The sequence below is a fragment of the Mandrillus leucophaeus genome, unplaced genomic scaffold (genome assembly GCF_000951045.1).
Source record: "Mandrillus leucophaeus isolate KB7577 unplaced genomic scaffold, Mleu.le_1.0 Scaffold174, whole genome shotgun sequence".
In the NCBI taxonomy this organism is placed as follows: Eukaryota; Metazoa; Chordata; class Mammalia; order Primates; family Cercopithecidae; genus Mandrillus; species Mandrillus leucophaeus.
This window is the reverse complement of record NW_012101743.1, coordinates 2469286-2493556: the sequence shown is the minus strand read 5'-3', so window position 1 is coordinate 2493556 and position 24271 is coordinate 2469286. Positions and strand designations below refer to the sequence as shown.

At 39.6% G+C, this 24271-nt stretch overlaps 1 protein-coding gene across 1 annotated transcript in view; it reads right to left on the bottom strand.

Annotated features, from left to right (window-relative positions):
• DOCK11 (dedicator of cytokinesis 11) overlaps window positions 1-24271 on the bottom strand; it is a 205198-nt gene that overhangs the window by 76244 nt on the left and 104683 nt on the right. The window contains exons 24-31 of the mRNA XM_011977202.1: window positions 18260-18378; window positions 15666-15735; window positions 15453-15578; window positions 14448-14519; window positions 13382-13528; window positions 9669-9752; window positions 8731-8842; window positions 5716-5894 (exon numbers count right to left, since the gene is read on the bottom strand). Coding sequence (XP_011832592.1) covers window positions 5716-5894; window positions 8731-8842; window positions 9669-9752; window positions 13382-13528; window positions 14448-14519; window positions 15453-15578; window positions 15666-15735; window positions 18260-18378 — 909 coding nt within the window. The remainder of the gene's footprint in view (window positions 1-5715; window positions 5895-8730; window positions 8843-9668; window positions 9753-13381; window positions 13529-14447; window positions 14520-15452; window positions 15579-15665; window positions 15736-18259; window positions 18379-24271) is intronic.

The window sequence follows — 24271 nt, the reverse complement described above, 5'->3', positions numbered from 1 at the left end:
TTAAAGACTAAAAAGTAGGCTAACATCCATAACATATGACTGAAGCATGAGTCTATTTATACGAAAACTAATTACCACAGAACTTTGTTGGCATTTGGATTTATCCATGATACAGAGTCAAATTACATCCCTCAAGCATAACTACATGAAGTAAAAGGTTTTTGTAAAAAATAGAAGTTGGTATAGAAAGCAGATGATATTAGTCCTGTTTTTCAGCTCCAGTGAGGATTGAGCTTCATGAGAGCAGGGACAGTGTCTGTCTTGTTCACTGCTTCATCCCCAGTACCTGGGCACATAGCAGATGGTCAATACATATTAGCTGAAGGAATGAATGAGTAAGTGGAAGAAGTGAAAAAATGGTAAGTTACTGTATTCATTCAAGAAACATTTTTTGCTTCCATTAAAGCTACAATTACAATAATACGAACTTGGTCCCCTAAGTCAATTATAAGACTTGGGAGATTGATATATTTGTAAATATGTAAATGAAACTGACCACCAGGACTCTTAATTAATGTGGTACCTCTTATACAAATTTATTTATTGCTTTCCTCAGCTTATAGACATTCCTCGCCAGATACGTATATACACTCAAATCAGAGAAAATAGTAGCTGTGGTGGCATAAGAGTTGCCCTCCATCTTTCATGACTTCAGGTTTTTCTGGAGAATTAGATAAGGCCCTCTAGGGCAAAATGGTCAACATGTAGAATATAGAAGATTACTGGTCTCTTACTATTGTTTAGTTTGCATTTACTATTGAGGTTGAACAATTTTTCATGTGTTAATTGGCCATTTGCACTTCATTTGTGAATTTCAAAAACCCTTCTTAACAGACTTTCTTCCAACATAGTACTCCATCAGTAATAGTCTCTACCACCAGAAGATTCTGATTTACCAGGTCTGGACTGGTCCAGATGATGCTGATGTGTTTCAGAACCACTAACCTAGTTCAACTTCCTGCTGAAGGCAGGAATGAATGGCCCTTACATGTATCCTTGACAAACAGTTTTTTAAACTTCTTTAAAACTCCAGCCCTTTCATGGGTTCTATTAGAAAGATCCTTTATCTGAAATACACTCCTCTTAAGTTCTACCTCCTAGGTATAGCTCTGCCCTTTCGAGTACAAGAAAAAGTCTACTTCTACTTTTGCATGGCAACCCTTTAAATATGTGAATACAGTTACCACGAATCATCTTAACTCATTCTTTTTTTTTTTATTTTTTATTTTTTGAGACTGAGTCTTACTCTGTCAGCCAGGCTGGAGTGCAGAGGCACAATCTCAGCTCACTGCAACCTCCGCCTCCTGGGTTCAAGAGATTCCCCTGCCTCAGCCTCCCAAGTAGCTGGGATTACAGGTACCCAACATCACGCCTGGCTAATTTTGTATTTTTAGTAGAAACAGGGTTTTACTATGTTGGCCAGGCTGGTCTCGAACTCCCAACCTCAGGTGATCTGCTCTCCTCAGCCTCCCAAAGTGCTGAGATTACAGGAGTGAGCCACTGCGCCCGGCCTTTTAACTCTCATTACTTTCCTTTGTTCCATGGCTTTGGTGTCAAGATTTTTCACTTAGTGATTACCCTTTTTTTTGGTGGTTTTCTAATTTTTCAATGTCCCAAGTTGAGATTTAAAAGGCAGTATAGCTAGTGGCTGACAGCACAGATTTTGCAGTTAGAGACATGCACAAAACCCAGTTCTCCCATTACCAGCTACTTGATTACAATCAAGTCACTTAACTATAGTTTTCTCTTTGGTAAAATGGGGGTAATAATAATGATGTCAATTAATGTGAGATATTTAAAATAGTGCTTGGCATACAGTGAGCCCTTAATAAATTTTAGCTGCTATTATTAATATTATGGCTTCTAAATAGGAGTCCATTTTAGTTCTGATAGTGAGTGATCTCTAGGGGAAGAGAAATTACAACTCTCTCAGGGAAGCAGGAACACAGGAAAACATAAAGTCATTGCCAAATATGTTAAAAATTTCGCCTGCACAACAAATAGAATATAACCAAAGAATCTATTAATAGAAGACTAGTTAGATAAATAAAATAAAGTATATCCATATGATAAAATACTATGCAGCTACTTTTTACAATGCAGTAGATCTAACCTTCAGGCTGTACTGTTAAATGAAAAAAGAAAAATGTATAATGGTTTCTGTTATATTTTATACATATATATCATATAGGCTTGTGCTTGTGTAAAATAGAAGTATAAATAAACTTACAAGAGTAGTTGCTTCTGGAAAGATGAATTGGTGAGTGGAGGTAAGGAATGGGAGACAGGCATTTTGATTTTTGTTTTTCACCATGCATATGGATTACTTTTTCAAAAAAGGTAAAAAGATTTGCCCACAGCCCAACTAGAAGTAGAATCTGCAATTCTCTTAGGTATCAATATTACTTGTAGTGGGTACAAGAACTATACAGGCCCCAGGGTAAATGTTAGATATTGAACATTCTTGTTCTGAAAAGGAAAAATGTCTCATGGTAATTATAACAAGAGACATTGCTGGCTGGGCATGGTGACTCACACTTGTAATCCCGGCACTTTGGGAGGCCAAGGCAGGCGATCACGAGGTCAGGAGATTAAGACCATCCTGGCCATCATGGTGAAACCCCATCTCTACTAAAAATACAAAAAATTAGCCAGGTGTAGCGGTGCACACCTGTAACCCCAGCTACTCGGGAGGCTGAGGCAGGAGAACTACTGGAACCTGGGAGGCGGAGGCTGCAGTGAGCTGAGATCATGCCACTGCACTCCAGCTTGGGCTACAGAGCGAGACTCCGTCACAAAAAAAAAAGACAGAGAGAGAGATTGCTAAATAGTTTATGAGTAACACATAACAGGGACCAAAATTTCTTAAGAGCAGGGGCTTAGGAGTGGCAATTGGCTGGAAAGGGTGGGAGTGATTAGGGAGTTGAGTCTCGAAGTAGGCTTTTCATAGGAAACATTCTTTTCTTTTCTTTTTTTTTTTTTTGGTGTATTACTTTGGGGTCCCTTTAGAGAACTGATGGAAAATATGGGGGCTTAAGGCTCCCTCCAATCCCTCACCTTGGTGTCATCATTAATAGGAAACACGCTCTACTTGGATGTATTTGATAAATGAACTCTTACCCAGGCTGCCTGGAAACTGCACAAAACAGACAAAGGACCTTTTATATCCTCATCCAATAATCTGGAATTGAAGCTTTGGTTAACCAAGCCCATGAAGTAAACAAACTTCTCATGGAGAAAACTCTATCGTCATTTAATGCCTGTATGAAGCCTCTGAACAAAGAGGAAAGAGCTTCAGAAGTCACTGAAGGAGTAGTAAGGCTTGGCATTTCAATCTTTCCTATAGTTTAAAACCTCAAACGCTCAGAGTGTCTAACTTATTTACAGGTAACAATACCTGCGTGTGTATACATACAGCTCTAAGAATTTAAAAAGTAAGTTAAAAGTGTCCAAATTTGTGATGTAAAATATTTAATTCCGCCTCTAGGTGGTGAGAATCCCACTGGCAAAATCCAGTTTTCTTTCACTTTCATGTGAAGAGGCAGTGGAGAAACATACAACTTTCTGCTTCAGAGAGGGGAAGTTCATTTTGTACTTTTCCAGTGAATCATTTAAAATCATGGCTAAAGACATTTTCCTCCACATGGCATAAGATCCTTTTCCCCACCCCTAGGCGTAAGCAAGTAGTTAGCCAGAACTCAGCGATAATGCATTTTTAAAGGCTTGACCAAGTTTGATTGGACTGCAGGACTTTTAAGATATATTTTTATTTGGATATATCATACCAGCTAATTTGTGTGAAGTCAATGTCAACATTCACAAAAAGTGAAAATGGCATATAACTGAGTCAACTACACTAAGTGGAGGTATGTTATAATGTGTCAAAAACAAAGCAAACTGCAGTAAGCAATGAATTACATCTTAAAGCTAAGAAGTTTAAATCTACTTTAGGATACAATCACATAAAGAAAACTAGCAAGATTTACATGTATGAAAATCACTGTAATTAAAGGAATATGAGTAGATGTCACTGGCAGGCATTTTCTGTTTAAAAAGGACAAATGGGAATACTGTAGAAAAAGAATAAAAGCTCCAAGTCAGCCTTCCAAAATGACTATGATGATAAATGACATCATAATTTTATTTATATTGGAATGTAAAAAGAAAAGGATAAATTATTTATTATGAAACAATATTATGTTTCCTAGAGTGAGTTATGATACCGTGGAAGTAAATTAGAGTCTTCTAAATCCATACAGTTTGCACTCTACTTTTCCAAGCCAACAGGATTTAATATCAGTAAGATTTCAATATATATGTTAAAAGTACAGTAAACAGGCCAGGCATGGTGACTCACGCCTGTAATCCAGCACTTTGGGAGGCTGACTGGGGCGGATCATGAGGTCAGGAAATGAGGACCATCCTGGCCAACATAGTGAAACCCCATCTCTACTAAAAATACAAAAATTAGCCAGGCATGGCGGCGTGCACCTGTAGTCCCAGCTACTTAGGAGGCTGAGGCAGGAGAATTGCTTGAACCTGGGAGGCAGAGGTTGCAGTGAGCCGAGATCATACCACTGCACTCCAGCCTGGGGGACAGAGCGAGACTCTGTCTCAAAAAAAAAAAAAAAAAAAAAAATTAGTGCAGTAAATAGAAACTGCAGCTGTGACCGTTACTCATAGAAAACAGTGTAATGTATGTAAAATTTACAGCCACACCCACAGCTATTTATAGTAACACCATCACATTAACATTTTTTTCAGTAAGAAGAAAACTTATTACATATTTTATATGATACATATTTAAAGATGTATTAAAGCATATATTTTATAGAATAATTTTTAAACATTCTTAGTTGATATAATCATGAAGCAGTTATGTTATTCTTTAAGTATGATTTGAGAAAATAGTGTATTTCTTAACTAAACTATATATATATATATATATATATATTTTTTTTTTTTTTTTTTTTGAGACAGAGTTTCACTCTTGTCACCCAGGCTGGAGTGCAGTGGCACGATCTCAGCTCACTGCAACCTCCGCCTCCTGCCTCCCCAGTTCAAGTGCTTCTCCTGTCTCAGCCTCCCAAGTAACTAAGACTACAGGTGTGTGCCACCACGCCCAGCAAATTTTTGTATTTTTAGTAGAGATGAGGTTTCACCATGTTACCCAGGCTGGTCTCAAACTCCTGGCCTCAAGCGATCCACCCACCTCAGCCTCCCAAAGTGCTGGGATTACAGGCGTGAGCCACGCTCCCAGTCCTAAATGGTATTTTTAAAAACCTAATGATTTGAGGCTGGGCACAAGAATCGCTTGAACCTGGGAGGCAGAGGTTGCAGTGAGCCGAGATCATCCCACTGCACTCCAGCCTGGGTGACAGAGTGAGACTCTGTCTCAACCAAAAAAAAAAAAAGTTAGCCGGGCATGGTGGTGGGCACTTGTCCCAGCTACTCGGGAGGCTGAGGCAGGAGAATCGCTTGAACCTGGGAGGCAGAGGTTGCAGTGAGCCGAGATCATCCCACTGCACTCCAGCCTGGGTGACAGAGTGAGACTCTGTCTCCACCCCCCTCCAAAAAAAACCTTGTGATTTGAAGCAAAAATAAATTTTCCTCAATGCTTATATAATGTTCCTTGCTAAAAAAGCTTCATCTTCTATAAAAAATCATAGTAGAACTTTACCAGTGTGATACTGATGACTGCATGGATATCCTTACCTTGTGCTGGTATCTTGTGTCAAATGCATGTTTTATCAAAAGATTCTTTATGACAGAGATAGCTGTATATCTGATCTCATAATTGTCCTGAAGAGCAATGGAAGTTTCCCTCAGAAGTAGACCAACCAAGAAGTGATGCTTGCAATACTCATCTGATAAACTGTATTCAAGATTTGAATCTGCAGTACAATGAAATTTAAAACCCATTTATGAAAATATTCAAAAAATGATTATAATTAAAATACTGTATTATTTAATAATATGTGATCATGCTAGCAAGAGCTATAATTTTTATTATTAATGATTCTGAGCAGTTCTTTTATCATCTAGAATAAGCATGCAAAATTTACAAGACAGAAGCACTCATATTTTGGGCTAGACGATAACTTTAATGATCATTTCAGTCAGGAAGAAAGTCCCTAGATTTTTTTTTTCCCCTGCATTCTTTTGAACTCATAGAAATCTTATGATACAACCTACAATAAGATAATTATATATTTTGCAACGTTTTAACAGATTTCTTTATAGCTGAAGAGATTTTGTCACAACTATACATTTGAAAAATTCTATACAATAATGCTTGACTTACTTATCCATTTATACTTATAAAGTGGGAAAAGACAAACTAAACAACTGAATAGTCTGACAGTATTGACTGTTTCAGTAAATATTATATATTGGGCTGAAAATATACATGGGACATAAGAACAGTAAGGAAAACAGTCTCATTCCATTCCAATCCATCATCACTCAGAAACAAATAATTTATGTCAGAAAATAATCACTTCAAACTATGTCTTTCCCTTCTTTTAAGATCCTCAGTCTATTTTATTTATTTATTTATTTGAGATGGAGTCTCACTCTGTTGCCCAGGCTGGAGCTCAGTGGCACAATCTCAGCTCACTGCAACCTCTGCCTCCCGGGTTCAAGCAATTCTCCTGCCTCAGCCTCTGAAGTAGCTGTGACTATAGATGAGCACCACCACGCCCAACTAATTTTTTTTTGTATTTTTAGTAGGGACGGGGTTTCACCATGTTGGCCAGAATGGTCTCGAACTCCTGAGCTCAGGTGATCTCTCTGCCTTGGCCTCCTGAAGTGCTGGGATTATAGGAATGAGCCACTGTGCCTGGCCTAGATCCTCAGCCTATTTTAAATCTCAGATGTTAATATCATGGTTGGGACTTGCTTTATAAGTACTTATAGGGGATTGTGATCAGGTTTAGTAATTTGTTTGTTTGTTTGTGACAGTCTATCTCTGTCACCCAGGCTGGAGTGCAGTGGCGCGATCTTGGCTCACTGCAACCTCTGCCTCCCAGGTTTAAGCAATTCTCCTGCCTCAGCCTCCTGAGTAGTTGGGACTACAGGCATGTGCCACCATGCCCGGCTAATTTTTTGTATTTTTAGTAGAGACGAGGTTTCACCATATTGGCCAGGCTGGTCTCTAACTCCTGACCTTGTGATCCACCCGCCTTGGCCTCCCAAAGTGCTGGGATTACAGACATTTGCCACCGCGCCCAGCCAAGTTTAGTAATTTCTATGGAAGATTTCTACTATCTTTATTTCCTCTCCAGTACTATTTAATTAGATAGGCCATGAAGCCGAAGAATATGTTTTCTATTTCTCTTTTGGCCTGTTCAGCACTTAATATAATGCTTTATATTCAGCTGGGACTTAATAAATGCTGCGAGTAGTCCAATTTAATCCTAAATCCTGATGATCTGTCCACGCCTTCTTTTTCCTGACTTCCTCATAGTTATAAATAAATATTGGGTGAAGTATATGAGCTACACATGCTCAGAATCAAGTAAGGGGGTAGTTGAATAGAAGTACTATGGTTTAAAAATATTTTTTCTCCATTTTCACTGGCTATAATTCCATCACTAAAACCACCACTCAGCAAATACTTCTACACAGACCAAGGCAGATTATTTTCTTCCTGCATTGGTCATGCTTTTTTGTGAATCCCTATCACCTTCTACGCATAAGGGCCAGGACTAACAAAGGTGGCTTTATGTGAGTAGATTTTACAAATGGTAATCAATTTGTTACTTTGGTGATTTGAATAAATCCAATCAGGTGGTTTTATCTACACCTGCAGAATTGTGGCCAAGATATCATTAAACAGCATCTAAGAGACAGAGGAAAGCCTGAGAGAGGTCACACACACACACACATCTCTCTCACACACACACACACACACACACACACACACACACACACGTAACTTCCAGTTCCCCATTCATGGCCTCTATGCTGGCTTGCAGCAGGAACTTGTGTTTTGAAGGAAGATGTTTTAAAGTTGATTTCTCTAGCAACACTCAATTTTATTTTAAAACTAAACAAACACACTGCCTCCTAGATTTTCTGGGTACTTGGCTAGGGAGGATTTGAAAAGCAAACAAAGCCCCCATCCATCTTAGCAATTCATCAAATCAATTGTTTTCTAAAACAGCAAGCTAATTTAGAGTGAACCGAGTTAAACCTACCTACTGAAGTCAAACGGTCCACCGCAAATGAAAAAAAATCTAATTAATATATGAAAAGAAAAGGGACAAATAAAAAACATAGTAACATAAGAATAGTGCTATACAACAAAGCATTCAATAAAACTAGCAATGGAGATAACTGAAGGCATTTCATAAATTTAGCACAAACATGTTACTGTTTTACTCTACCTTTACATTTTTTGATGCTTTGAGGAGAAATGCATTTACATGTCTTTTTCTTAATTTAGTCTTATACAAGATCCCAAACACTACTACAGAAAGTAATTTCACTAGCATCTGACATCTGTGTTTAAGCAGCAATCTATTAACACACCTGATTTCTTCACACTATGAATATTATTACTGGTATTATGAAGGAAATGCAGAAAAACATTAAAGGACTTCAGATAGTAACAATTCTGAATTTACCTTCAAGTTGACTGGTTCAACTAGAAAACATTATACTACACTAGCGCTAGCAAAACATGGAAAAAAACAAACTCAAATGATGGAAAATGCAAATACATGCCTTGAACCCGCTGCAGTTTAGGTTTTGCAAATGCCATTGGCAAGTTCAGAGGAATGTAATGTTCGTGATTGCAAATTGTTTGCAGAAATTCAAACTTGTATTCAGCCAGAACCTAAATGGAAAGAAATGATACATTAGCTCATATTTAGTAGGCATTTGCTATTTTAAGAATTTAATACAGCGCATTATTTTTCACAACAGAAGTGCTTAGTATTCTAAGCATACTTTGAGATGCGACCTGTGCAGGAAAGAGTTAACATAGCAGGTCCAAGACTGCTATCCTTTAAAAGGCCTGCTTGTTGGCTGGCATCTAAAAAATGAAATTTTGAAACGTTCCCTACATGATAAGTTGCGCCTTCTGTGTCAGCCTGCTTAGACTGTTTGTACAAACAATGTGATTTATAGTGAACACCTGCTTTGCTTTCCTTTCTGAGAGTCTGGAATTTTGACCAGCCTCCAACACATAATCAGCCCTCAATAAAACCCCTCAACTCTGAGTTTTAAACAGGCCTTCCTTGAACAGGAATATTGCACACTTACAAGTGCATTTTCACTGCTAGAAGGAGGCTGTGCTCTGTGAGACCCTTCACAGGAGGGAAAGAGTTCAGAAAGGCTGCGTGTGGATTGCTACCCACCCCATTTGATGTCTTTTCCTTTCCCGATTCAGCTGAGTATCCTCATCATATCACGCTCATGAATCTTAGCCATCAATACAGCTATATGTTGAGTCTGTGAATCCTTAGAATGAGCTATTGAACATATGGGGGGTCCTGGGGACCCCAAAACACAGTCCAGTATTCCTTGCTTTTAAGTATGTCTATACTCCAAGTACCTAAATAAAAACAGCAGTTCCTAATCCCCTAGAAGAGAATAAATGTCACTTTTGGTCTTATGCTCAGATGTCTGACATCCACTACGATCATGTCCTCATAACTTACCTTAGGATCTTTGGGACTGAATCCAGATATATAGTCATTTATTAAATTGAAAATAAATCCTCTATCCATTAGTGTCAAACAGCGCTGTAGGAACCAAAACAAAACTAAGGGTTAGTTACACAATTCTAAAAGTCTAAATTTAAAAAATGTAAAGTTTTAAAAATTCAAAATTGGTTCCACACAAAAAGAAAGACATTTTTGTTTTTATAGATAACTGTCTGAGCTTCAGGTGACCTTAAAGAAAAAGATAAAGGGCAAGTGGCATCACTGGAATCGGGACTGAAGGGCCTCAATTATACAGTTTTCAGAATAAGATGGATATATAGCCACACACACAAATACACATTTATCTATACATATACACACATACATACACAGACACACATACATATCTGTAATCTATTCAGCTACACTTCCTCATTTTGGTCAACTCCCAAAGCCCAAGTGAGTTGACCTCATTTTGGTCAACTCCCACTTCCGAAGGGAAGTGTAAGGTAGTCTTTTAGCTGATGAAAGTGAGACTTGCCTATGTAAATATTAATAATTCAGACCAAAAGGGTTTTTGTGTTCAGTGAAGTCAAGGCGTAAAACCTCTCTTCTCTGTGACAGCCCTAAGTTATTCATATTTGCCTGCTGTCATTCTCCTAGTTAAGGCTCTCACTACCTTGCAACTGAAAAACTGTAGTTAACCTCCTCCGTCTTCATGTCTCTCATGTCTCCATCCATCTGCTTCCAGATTAACCTCTAAGTCCCAGCCCTAATCGTGTCATTTTCCTGCCCCAAAGCTTCCAATAGTTCCCTATCGTCTCTAATATAATTTCAAACTCCTTAGCTTGGCATTCAAGAACACTCACAATCTTGTCCCAACTTACTTGTCCAGCTTCATTTGCCAACAGATCTCATTGACTTCCTTTGACTCTGTCTCAAAACATAAAAAAAAAAAAAAAAAAAAACCAGAGAGAAAGAGAGACAGGCAGAGTCTTGCTCTGTCACTCAGGCTGGAGTGTAGTAGCACAGTCATAGCGCACTACAGCCTCAAACAATCCTCCTGCCTCAGTCTCCCAAGTAGCTGGGACTAAGGCGGGCACCAGCATGCTCAGCCGTCATTCACTTATTATCCCCTCGAGATGCACTGTGTATTCCCACCTCTAGGTCTTTGACTCATGCCACACCTAGCAAGTCTATCGCTACTTCTATCTGATCTTGTTCATTCTTTAAGGTTCTCATGAAATCCCATCTTCCTTAACTACATTGGTCCATGGATCCCTTCAAACACTTTATTCAGTATTAGCTTGTATTTTACTATTTTCCTGTCATCTCACCTAGATTGGACAATAAGAATGATCTTTTCCTTTATATCCTTCATAGTGCCTACAATATTTCTGTGAAATCCAAATAATTCAATATTTGATTAACCAGCTACCTGCGTCTTGCATCTCATACTCTCCTTTCCACTTCTGCTGCCACTGCCCAGGGTCAGACCCTCATCACCTGTCATCTGGATTACTGAGTTAGGCTCATATTTATTTATTCCAGCATCCAACAAACATTTAGAGGATCTACTATGTTTGAGACAATGTATTACATTCTAGAGAAATACAAAGTGGAATAAGGCATGGTCCATAATCATGTCTAATAGTGAAGACAATCACATAATGAAAACATAGTGTACAATAAGAAGTGCCATAGAACTATGTAAAAGACAGAGGAACAACAGAAGGGGTGATCAACACTGCATGGAAAGGCCAGGGAAGAGCTGAGCCTAAAAGATAAGTGGATTGTGCCAGGCGGACAATTGGTTTTCTAATCAGTTGCCCTGACTCGGCTCGGGTCTCTTCCTCACTTCATCTATCATAACAGCAAGAAAAGTATCCTCCGAAGTATTTGGTGTTGCTCCATTGCATATGAATCAAAGTCCAAATTCCTTAACCTGACATTTAAGGCCTTCTGTTATTGGCACCAGATGGCCTTTCCAGCTCTTTCTTCATACTTCCTAAACTCATCACACAATGAGTTTTCACTCGTCCCTAAATAATTTTTGAACATGTAAATTTCATCTTTGCTCAGGGACCCTCTAACTGCAACATGCTCAACTCTTGTCCTGGGGAACTCCGCACTATGCTACTTGTTTCATGCTGCCTGGTCATAATCTCTCTCTCCCTTTCTAGTTTTTCTATAGTATTTTGTCTGTACTTCTGGTGTTACTGTTATCACCTTTATCTTGCATATATATTCAAATTTGACCACTAACACGGCCTCTCACATCTTTGAATTGCCACACAGAAGACAAGCCAATGGGCCAGGCTCACGCCTGTAATTCCAGCACTTTGGGAGGCTGAGGTGGGCGGATCACGAGGTCAGGAGGTCGAGACCATCCTGGCTAACACGGTGAAACCCTATCTCTACTAAAAAATACAAAAAATTAGCTGGGCATGGTGGCGGGCACCAGTAGTCCCAGCTACTCGGGAGGCTGAGGCAGGAGAATGGTGTGATCCCGGGAGGCGGAGCTTGAAGTGAGCTGAGATCACGCCACTGCACTCCAGCCTGGGCGACAGAGCAAGACTCAGTCTCAAAAAAAAAAAAAAGACAAGCCAATGTTTGCTGACTTGAATTAAGTAAATGCTGCTACTAAACCAAAACTGTTCTGTTCCCTTTACATAGTAAACTTCAAGTTTAAACTCCATGGAAGAAGCTTATGTTCTACATTTCAGAAAGTATGTGCTCCCATTTAAATAAGCATTTAAACAATGTTTAAAAACACCGTGTGCAACAAGCAACACTTGTCTTCTGACTAGGCCACCTGTATGTGTCCTCTGATTTAATCAATTCGTCATTTCAATGGGGGATGGGGACAAATTTGCTGTGATCAGTTAAGCTAAAAGATACGGCTTTTATCCAAAAGAGGCAATAACAAGTGTTGGTGAGGATGTGGAGAAAAGGGAACCTTCCTACCCTATTGGTGGGAATGTAAATTAGTACAACCACTATCAAGAACAGATTTGTTTGTATTTCTGGTATGACTGTTATCACCTTTATCTTGTATATATAGTTAAATTTGACTACTAAGATAGCTTCTCACATCTTTTCTTGTTTTGTTTTGAGACGGAGTCTCACTCTATTGCCCAGGCTGGAGTGCAGTGGTGTGATCTCGGCTCACTGCACCCTCTACCTCCCAGGTTCAAGGGATTCTCCTGCCTCAGCCTCCCAAGTAGCTAGTGGCGCCTGCCACTACACCCAGATAATTTTTGTATTTTTGGTAGAGACGGGGTTTCACCATGTTGGCCAGGCTGGTCTCGAACCCCTGACCTCATGTGATCCGCCCACCTCAGCCTCCCAAAGTGCTGGGATTACAGGTGTGAACTACTGTGCCCGGCCGGCCTCTCACATTTTTGAATCGCCACATAGAACACAAGCCAATGCCAATGTCTTCTATGGAGGTTTCTCAAATAACTGAAAATACAGCTACCATACGATCCAACATTCTACTCTTAGGTATATACCCAAAAGGAAGAAAATCAGTAGATCAAAGAGATATCTGCACTCCCATGTTTGTTGCAGCACTGTTCACAATAGCCAACGTTTGTAAGCAACCTAAGTTTCCCAGTAGTCTTATGAAGACCTAGCTGAGTCTCTAGAAGGTGCTTAATTTTTTTCTTGGGCTTCCTGTCAATGAAGAGGAGTTCCTTACCACATTCCAGCTGCCTTTAACTCACCTTCAGGAAGCTAGCCAAACTATAGTTCACATTTCTGGACTCTTCGGGAATCTCCGCATACCGAATAGTCACATGGGGAATTATTGCAAGAAGCAGTGAATGTAAGACATGATGATATGTCTCGGGAAATCTCTGGCCTCGGGGAAGCTGAAATGAAATAGGCACAGAAAAAAGTCAGACTTCCGAAAGGTCTAAGTTGCCATTTTTACTTTCAAACACATTCTACAAATAAATATATCTTAAAACTGATGTACAATTGTTCTCCCAACCTAAAAATGACATCACTAGTTCAAGATGTACTTGACTCTCTATAATTACAGGAACTCTCTGGATCTCTAATAATCTACCTGACTGAGGTTATCAGCAAGAATGGGTTGTTCTGCCCCAACTTTGGAATATCATGCTTCTGAGTTACAGACAAATCCCAGTTTTCATTCCACTTTTTTCCTGACACACAAAGTATGCATGCACTTCAATTTCAGTAAACGTATTATATAAATTCTGATAAAAAATAATTAGGTATAAGGTAAATATTTTGTACTTCACAAGTCTTAGCTTTATGATTCCTATGAATAAGAAAAATTGTTTTACCTTTCAAACAATTAAAAATTACAACAAATTGCATACATCACATTCCGGGATCATATCTAGTGCATAAAGTGTTTGTAACACTGCACGTGCATGGGCAAATGCTATGTCTGATTTAACCCAATGAGTCTTCTCAAGAGACATTTTTAAGCCATAAGACAAAGGCAAAAATTCAAAGGTAATGAGTTGTACATGGCAAATGATTATAGGAAAGAATCTATGTGGAAAAGTCTCTGCAGATTAGATGGGTGAGAACATATCAACTGCAAGACCTTAGATATACGCAATACAGCCATTGTTTTTGTAAGCAACATTGAAAAAGCTAAGCACTCAGAGCCTTTAAATATAAAACAGGATTTGCATGGCATGGCTATCTGAGAGTAAGATTAGCTTTTTTTTTGTCTACATCAAATATTATTCTTATATATACAATTATCATTTGCCAACTGAAAGTTATTCTTTACCTTAATTTACTTACCTTAATCTTATTCTCTTCCAACAAGTATGTGGCCATCGACTTTGCAATTATTTCAAAGAAAAACCATGAGTACTAAAAAAAAAAAAAAAAAAAAAAAAGAAAAGAAAATCTTTAACTGTTACCAAATCTTTGAAGCTTAGCAAAGTTTGACAAATCAATATGGGTCTTGTCTTTGAATTTTACTAACATTTTCAAGTGATCCCAAGTCACTATCAAAGTCTCACAGAATATCTGCAAATGGTTTTAGCAAAAAGGTACTATTGTACTTCAGGGTTGACCAGTAATATACAAAGGAAGGATGGGAACCTTTGTCCCACTGGGGAGTATTTTATCCCCACCATTGTTTCTAATTGCCCACACATGGTATTAAGAGCAAACTAACTTCTAGTTTATCTTGTTACCGCTTTTAAATGCTCAATGAATCTTATTACCACCTGCACCTAGCTTGGGCCCCAACCCTGCCCTTGATGTGACATTTGTGCAGCCTAAGTAGCCTAGATGTTTGCCTACGTCATATAATTTGAAGAGTAGAGAGAAGCCTCAATCAGATATACTCCAAGATACTCGAAATTCTACCATTAATAAAAGAAGTAATAAAAATAATGACAATAATAACAGCTATAATTTCTTGAGTGCCTACGATGTGCCAGGAACCATGTGTTGAATGCTTTACTTATATTTTAGCAATGAGGATTTGGAGGCTCAGAAATGCTAAATAACTGGCCCCCAGGTCACAAAACTATTTTGTGACGGATACAGGATTCTAACTCAGGTCTATCTGATCCAAAAGTCTTTCTTTTACACATTTAAATGAGGGCAGGGGGTGGGTAGCTGGGGTGAAGAAGGTTCTGTGGAGAACTTCAGGAAAAGGATGCATGGGCAAAGTGGTGGGGAGAGGACGGGTCACATGTGAAACTGATGAAAGACTAGAAGCGAAACGGGAGGGTATCAAAAAAAAGTGTGTCTATGGCTGCTTTCGTTCCTTGTTGTGTCCTGTGTTCGCACCTTTAGCAATTTGTTTATTGATAAAAAATCTGCAGACTGTTTCAATATAGCTATCATCGTAGTAGCCAGGGTTTCATGTATCAGCTGGGCCTGAGGAGCACTCGGTTTTTCAGGTCGGAAGCTATACTACAAATAAACAAACAAAAAAATGAACTGTAAGACAAAACTGTCACATAAAACAAATTGCTCAGAAAGAAACTTTACTCCACAAACCTTTATGAATGATCTTAAATAACTATCCAAGCCTTCTTCGTGGCACTTTGATACAATATGTAAGAGAACCCTGAAACGACATTCACAAGAGTCAGCATGTCATACTATAATGAATTATCATATTTTGATTCTTAAGATTGTCATGTGTAGCCCCCAAAACATCTAACACTGCCTAAATAATTAAAAATGAGATGACTGCATTAAACATAATGGTGATAGTTTAAGTGTATGAAAGATTTCAGCATCTATCATGCTCGGGTCTTATAAAATATATTTCCTAGTTCAAAAGAAGGATATTTAATTTGACAACCCAGATGTGACGTCTGTTTCTAAATCTCTGTATGTGCCTGAAGCATGGTGGTAGCTACTATGCAGTAAAAGACTTCAAATTAGATAAATATTGAGATACCCTCTAGTGAGAATAAAAGGAAGAGAATAGAAAGACACAATGAAGGCTGGGTGCGGTGGCTCATGCTTGTAATCCCAGCACTTTGGGTGAACAAGGCGGGTGGATCATGAGGTCAGGAGTTTGAGATCAGCCTGGCCAACACAGTGAAACCCCGCCTCTACTAAAAATACAAAAATTAGCTGGGTGTGGTGGCGGGCACCTGTAATCGCAGCTACTTGGGAGGCTGAGGTAGGAGAATCGCTTGAATCCGGGAGGCAGAGGTGGCAGTGAGCCAAGATTGCACCACAGCACTCCAACCTGAGTGACAGAGCGAGACTCCACCTAAAAAAAAAAAAGGAGGAGAGAGAGAGAGAGAGAGAGAGAGAGAGAAAGACAGACAGAAAGAAAGAAAGGAAAGAAAGAAAGGAAAGAAAGAAAGAAAGAAAGAAAGAAAGAAAGAAAGAAAGAAAGAAAGAAAGAAAGAAAGAAAGAAAGAAAGAAAAAGAGAGAGAGAAAGGCAATGAAAAGCATGTCAACAGACAGGGGGAAAAGGGAGAGCTAGGGCAGGTGTAATGATATGAACTATAATTGGGGTGAGAGACTAGCAGTGTCCTCAAAGTTCAGCACATATAAGAAGCACGTGGTGGGTCCTTTGACTCCATTGCTCAGCCCTTCTCCCAGAGTTTCTCATTTTGTAGGTCTGGAGTGAAGCTCAATGATTAACAATTTTACTAAATTCCCAGGTGATACTGATGCTACTGGTATGGGAACCATGTTTTGAAAACCACTGGCCTAAAGTTTCTTCCATTTTCAACCACACTATCCCCAACAGCAGCAATGCACGCAAACGGTGTGTGGCTGTGGTGTGAGGTCTGGTGGAAGAGGTTGTGGCAACAGCAGAGGCAGCAAAGCAAGAAACTTCCAGCACTCAGCCCACAATTTAAGTATCCTGTTTTGATTTGAAAATTCAGGTGCATTGTGCATTCTACTCTACAATACATCCTTGTTTGTTTTCATATAAAAATAATACTTCCTTATTCTTTCAAGTAAAAATTGATGGCTTAGGGCCACATTCTGTTAAATATACATCCCTAGTCACCTGTGTCTATTTAAATTGATTAAAATTAAAATTAAACACAATTAAAAATTCGGTTCCTGCAGGGCGCAGTGGCTCACACCTGTAATCCCAGCACTTTGGGAGGCCAAGGCGGGTGGATCGCCTGAGATCAGGAGTTTGAGACCAGCCTGGCCAACACGGTGAAACCCCCATCTCTACTAAAAATACAAAATTAGCTGGGCATGGTGGCGGGCGCCTGTAATTCCAGCTACTCGGGAAGCTGAGGCAGAAGAATCGCTTGAACCCAGGAGGCAAAGGCTGCAGTGAGCCGAGATTGCTCCATTGTACTACAGCTGGGGCAACAAGAGCGAAATTCCATCTCAAAAAAAAAAAAAAAAAAATTCTGTTTCTCAGCTGAACCAGCCCCAGCTGAAGTGCTCAATAGCCACATGTGGCTGGTGGCTGCTATACTGAACAACACAAGTGTAGAACATTTACATAATTGGAGAAAGTTCAATTGGAACTTAGATATTTATCTTTTTAAATACATAAAGCAAATATTAATGAACATGAAAGGAGAAATATATTGCAATATAAAAATAGAGGACTTCAATATCCCACTTTCAACAATGGACAGATCAACCAGACAGAAAAGTAATAAGGAAATATTGGACTTGAACTACACTTAGACCAAATAGACCTAACAGACATATACAGAACATTCCATCCAACAGCAACAGAATATCCATTCTTTTCATGAACACACAGAATCGTCTCTAGGCTAGACCATATATGTTAGGCCACACACCAAGCGTTAAGAATTTTACACACCAAGCGTTAAGAATTTTAAGAAGACTGAAATCATATCAAATGTTGTTTCCAACCACAATGGAATGAAACTAGAAATCAATCACAGGAGAAACCGTGGAAAATTCAAAATAGGTGGAAATTAAACATGTTCCTGAGTCAAAAAAGAAAAGGGAAAATGTATAATATCTTGAGACAAATGACAATGAAAACACAACATACCAAAACCTATGGAATGCAGCAACAGCAGTTCTAAGAGGGAAGTTTCTAGTAATGAATACTTCTATTAAAAGATAAGAAAGATTTCAAACAGCATCTTGGTATTATAACACCGAAACTCACATGGTGCAGTTGATAGGAACGTCATCTTCATGAGTCATATTTGTGAGAACTCGGAAGAGTTGCATAAGAATTACAGGCAGAAACTGTATCATGACTTGGATCTCCATGGCATGCAAACACTAAAATTAAGTCATTATTAGTTATGAAAACAAACAGAAATATGATAAAATTTGCACATGTGAAACAACAAAAAAATTAAGTAATGAGAAATACATTGACTAGCGTATAAGTTCAATTAAAAGTGAGCTTTCCATGGGATAGGGGGCTTTTTGTTAATTAATCCACACCTCTATTTGCTACTCAGATTTTATTTCATGTTAAACACTAAAGGTAATAAGTATAATTTGGATAAACAGTTTTTGGAAAATTGACAACTGACTCCTGGTAAACCAACACTCAATTGCCTGGGGCAGTGGGGAGGAACAGACATGTGTGGAGATGATACTAGAGATGCATCTACTAACCCCCAGGCATTCTGTATCTTTTGCAGGGGAAGGTGGGCATCAGTTAATCTGGTGACAAGTTAAGTGGAATTCAATAAAGAGTGGTTCTATATGTAATTGGCTGTACACCATTACCACTACAAAACGGAAGCACTTTTACAGTCTAAGAATCTTATAATACATTTCCTTCAAAGTGCTAACACTCTGTCTCCAATGATAAGTGCGCTACGAACATCAAAAAGAAGAAACGTGATCATATATACAGAGAAATTATACAAATAGTGAAAGTTGTTCAATTTCTTTCTTCTTTCTTCCCTTCTCTCCACATTCACTCACTCAACCAGTCAACCAAAAAAAGGAAACAAACCTCGCTGAGCATCTTTCTATATCAATTCAATGTGTAGTGCTAGGTGAAATAGAGAGGTGGATAAATCAAGTCTCTGTACTTAAAAAACTCATAAGTTCTCTTTCCCAGATTCCCTGACTCTTGCCACAATCTGTCTTCAAGACCTTCTAATCGATAACCAAAATAGTATAAATCATTTTCTCTTTAGCAGGTCTCTGTACCATTTCTCTTTACTCTCAATACATCCAACTCTCATTTCTAAATTAATCTTCCTCAAATACTCGTTACATTAGACCACCTCCTGCCAAGACTTTTTCGATGTCTCCCCATAGCCTATGACAGTGGTTCTCAACCAGGGGCCATTTTGTCCCCAACAGATTTGGCAATGTCTGGAAACGGTTTTGGTGGTCACAACCAGGGGGTGATACTGACATCTAGTGGTCAGAGGCCAGCAATGCTGCTAAATATCCTATAACGCACACACAGACCCTCATGGACAACGAATTATTCTACCCCAAAATGTCAATAGTGCCGAGATTGAGAAATCCTGGCCTAGAGTATTAAGACCAAGTTATTTCAGACCTAACTGGCATTTTCAGCCTAAACAATCATCACTGTTCTCTACAAGGCCAAACTGGTATCTCCGGTTTCTTCACTGTTCTTGAATATATCATTTACTTTCCTACCTTTGTGTCTGTTCATAGTTTTTAGCCAAATCCTGGCCACTCTTTCAAGGCAAGTACAAATCACCACTTCAGGGAAACCATTCATTTTCTCATTCGACAAAGGGAAAACAAATGAACTCCCGATAGCCAAGCACACCAGAAACAAAAGTAAACCCAAACAAATAAAGGCCATGGTTTCTACCATCAAGTTGTTTGCAGTGTACAGGGGATAAAGACATGGAACTAAATAACTGCAATATCAACAGTAAATACCATGATCATGGGATATACAAAATTCACAAAGAAGCCACTGAGTGTGCAACTGAGTGTGCAAGTGGGTAGGGAATGTCTGGTAAGGCCTTAGAGATGGGAAAGGGTGAATGATAAATAGAATAGTGCCAGGTAGAAAAGAGAGATGGGCATTCCCTGCTACCAGTAGCGGTCCTCTGTAGTTTATTCTCAACATGACAGCCAGAGTGTTCTTTTTGAAATGCAAATTAGACATTGCCATCTTTCTGTTGTTAAAAACAAAGCAAAACAAACTACTGCGAACAAAGAGCTGTCATAAGCTTCCATGCCTACGACATACCCTGCCTGTCCCTCCAAACCCATCACTTGCCATCCTCCCCCAACAATGCACACTGTACTATAGCTACATGGTCTTTTCTTTTATTTTTCTGTCCTTCAAACATGCTGATGTAAGGTGTTTACATGGCTTTACCCCCTAAGGTTGTCTTCCTCTCATCCTTTCAGCTTGAAATGCCATTTCCCCCAGTAGGCCTTCCCTGACAACGCTATGTACAGTGTACTTCCGGTCATGTTGGATCCCATTAACCTGCTCTTTTCTTCATGGCACTCGCTTATAGTCTCTCTACCACAACTGGAAAAGGTATGCTGCCTAAACTGTTCCCCATTCAATTCATAGCATCCAGAACAATGTGTGGCCCATACTACACGATCAATAAATATTTGGTGACTTACTGAATAAATGAATAAAATAATAAACTAGGCCGGGCCTGCAATCCCAGCACTTCGGGAGGCTGAGGTAGGCGGATTACTTGAGCTCAGGAGTTCGAGACCAGCCTGGCCAACATGGTGAAACCCCGTCTCCACTAAAAATACAAAAATTAGCCAGGTATGGTGGTGCATGTCTGTAGTCCCAGCTACTCGGGAGGCTGAGGCAGGAGAACAGCTTGAACCCGGGAGGCAGAGGTTGCAGTGAGCTGAGTTTGCACCATTGCACTCCAGCCTGGGCAACAGAGTGAGACTCTGTCTTCCCCTTCCCCCCAAAAAAAGACAGGAGCCCTCTAGTCTACAGTAGTTCCTCAGTTCACCAAACCCTCAGCACTTGTACACCGTATCACATACTGGACATTTCATCATATATTGCTTTGAACTATTAATTGTATTATTGACAGACTGTCATTTAACTTATGTGTGTCCTGTCTCTTCAGTTAGACTATAAGTTCCCCTATGGACAATAACCCTAAATTATTCTTCTCTGTAAGCCTCAAAGAACTAGGAAAATACTAAATATATAAGAAGAGCTCAAAAAGTGGATGGTAAATGAATTCTTGAAACAATGTCATTTATAGGAACAACAGATAGCAAGGTGTAGTAGAAAGAACATGGGACTCGTCATAGTCTCACCCCAGTTCTGCTACTAACCAGTTGAATGACTATAGGCAAGTCACCTTTACTTGGGCCCCAGCTTCCTCATCTGTTAAAAAAAAAAACAAAAAAAAGCCTTGACTGGACGTGGTTGCTCACACCTGTAATGCCAGCACTTTAGGAGGCCCAGATGGGCAGATTACCTGAGGTGAGGAGTTCAAGACCAGCCTGGCCAACATGGCGAAACCCCATCTCTACCAAAAATACAAAAAAAAAAAAAATTAGCTGGGCATGGTGGCGGGCACCTATAGTCCCAGCTACTCAGGAGGCTGAGGCAGGAGAATCACTTTAACCCAGGAGGCGGAGGTTGCAGTGAGCTGAGATTGCACCACTGCATTCCAGCCTGGGCGACAGAGCGAGACTCTGTCTCAAAAAAAGAAAGAAAGAAGAAAAAAAATCTTGAGAATCCTTTTCCGCACTAAGGTTATATAGAGGAGCTTGGCTATTTCTGAAATCACAAGGTATTTCATTGACTGCCACTAGAGGGAGAGTGTAGGTCACATAAATATCAGAAATTTCACATCTTCAAAAAAACAAATACGAGCGCTTTTCCATTTTAAGAATACCCGTATATATGAAAATGATGTTCTTTTCCATTCCACTTGATCAAAACTTTTATAAAACTTTCCCATGTGAAGAACAAGCATTAACAAAGCATTCATACATATTGAGGTACTAGACATTTACCTGAGGAAAAGATTTAAAAGTTAGATGATTATCATACCTTTTTTTTTTTTTTTTTTTTGAGACAGGGTCTTGCTCTGTGGCCCAGGCTGGAGTGCAGTGGCATGATCACAGCTTACTGGGGACTCAACCTCCCAGGCTCAAACATCCTCCCACGTCAGCCTCCCAAGTAGCTGGGATTACAGACATGTGCCACTATGCCTGGCTAATTTTTGTATTTTTTTGTAGAGATGGGTTTCACCATGTTGATTAGGCTGGTCTCGAACTCCTGGGTTCAAGCAACCTGCCTGCCTGGGCCTCCCAAGGTGCTGGGATTACAGGCATGAGCCATTGTACCTGGCCTATAATACTTCTTAATGATGGTTAAGAACATATAGCCATAAAGCCACCACTTACTGACTGTCTCCCTTCTACTCTTCCAACAGTGTGTTTTCTATATGGTAAGCAGAATGACACCTTAAAAACCAAAGTCACATCATGTCACACCTCTGTCCAAAGCTCCATAAGGCTTCCTATCTCACTCAGAGTGAATTCAAACTCCTCGCCATGGCTTATGAGGCCTTACTTGACAAGCTCCCAGCAACCTCCCCAAGGTAATGTCCTATCACTCTGTGTCCCAGCCACACTGGGATTCTTGCTGTTCCCCGAACACATCAAGCCAAGCTCCTGGGGGCCTTTGTACTTTCTGTTCCCAGCTCTCCCCGAGATATCCACATGGCTGGCACTCATTTCCTTTAGGTCTCTGTTCAAATGTGCCTTTACTAGAGAGATTTTCTCTGGCCACTTTAAAACAGGGACCCCTTGTAAATCTCTGCTCCCCTTCATTGTGCTGGTTTTCTTTATAACAGTTATTACCATATGAGATGACGTATATATTTATTCACTTATGTGTTTACTGTCTGTCTCAACAAGTAAGCTCTTTGACAATAGGGATATTATTTGTTTTCTTCACTTAAATTTCCAATGCTTAAAATGATGCCTGGCCCATAGGAAGCACTAAAGGAATAAGTGTGGCATGAATGATTACTATCTGGCAGATGCTCTAATCTTTTTTTTTTTTTTAAACAAACAAACAAACAAACAAAAAAGCAGAATCTCGCTCCGTCACCCAGGCTGGCGCGACCTCAGCTCACTGCAACCTCCGCCGGCCTTCTCAGGTTCAAGCGATTCTCCTGCCTCAGCCTCCTGAGTAGCTGGGATTACAGGTACCTGCCACCACGTCTGGCTGATTTTTGTATTCTTAGCAGACACGGGGTTTCACCATGATGGCCAGGCTGGTCTTGAACTCCTGAGCTCAAGCAATCTCCCTGCCTCGGCCTCCCAAAGTGCTGGGATTACAGGTGTGAGGCACCATGCCCAGCCCCATTATCTAATTTAAGTCTCACAACCATCCTACAAGATGGGCACTATTGTTATCCCCACATGACATATGAAGAAACAAAGGCTCAAAGAAGTAACTTGGTCATGGTCGGTTACAGAGCTAGTAAGTGACATGTGGGATACAAGCTCAGTTTATTATTCCAGAACCCATATATTTGATCTCATCTCATATGACCTCTCTGAAAGAAATGAACATTTTTGTTCCTGAGTATATCATTAAGTAACAGCATATGTCCAAAGGTAAATCCTAAAGATGTGTGATTTAAAATAAAATTTCCTCAGACTTGCTATAGCTATCTTATTAAAGGAACAATTAAAAGAAGAGAGCCACTGTCAGGCAAATTATGACATGCACTGTAGTCCTAGCACACAGGCAAAAAACCACGTGTTAGGTTCTCTATACATGTGGTAAGACACAATATTCCAACATGCATAAAATATGTGTCTTTCGTTAGCCAGCCCCTTTCTTAGTCTATCACCCGTGGACACAAGAACCATTTCACATTTCATTCCAAGCCAAAGTGATTCCATTCCTCTGGCCCTTTCCCCCACAGCATCCTCCACCTTTATTGGGCAGTCAGCAGGAAGACAAAGGCCCTGAAAAATCAATTTATGGACCTGAAATAAACATTTTCATGAGAGTTTCAAAAATATGATGCTGCGCTGTTGCTATTACATTTTCTTCCTAATGTCGCCACTCTGCTGTCTGGTTCTAAACAGCCACATGATGGAAAAATACATAATAGAAAGTATTCTCTTGAGGAAATACAGCCAAAAATATTTTAAACTGTCTGTTTGCTTTTTTTTCCCCACACCAAAATGT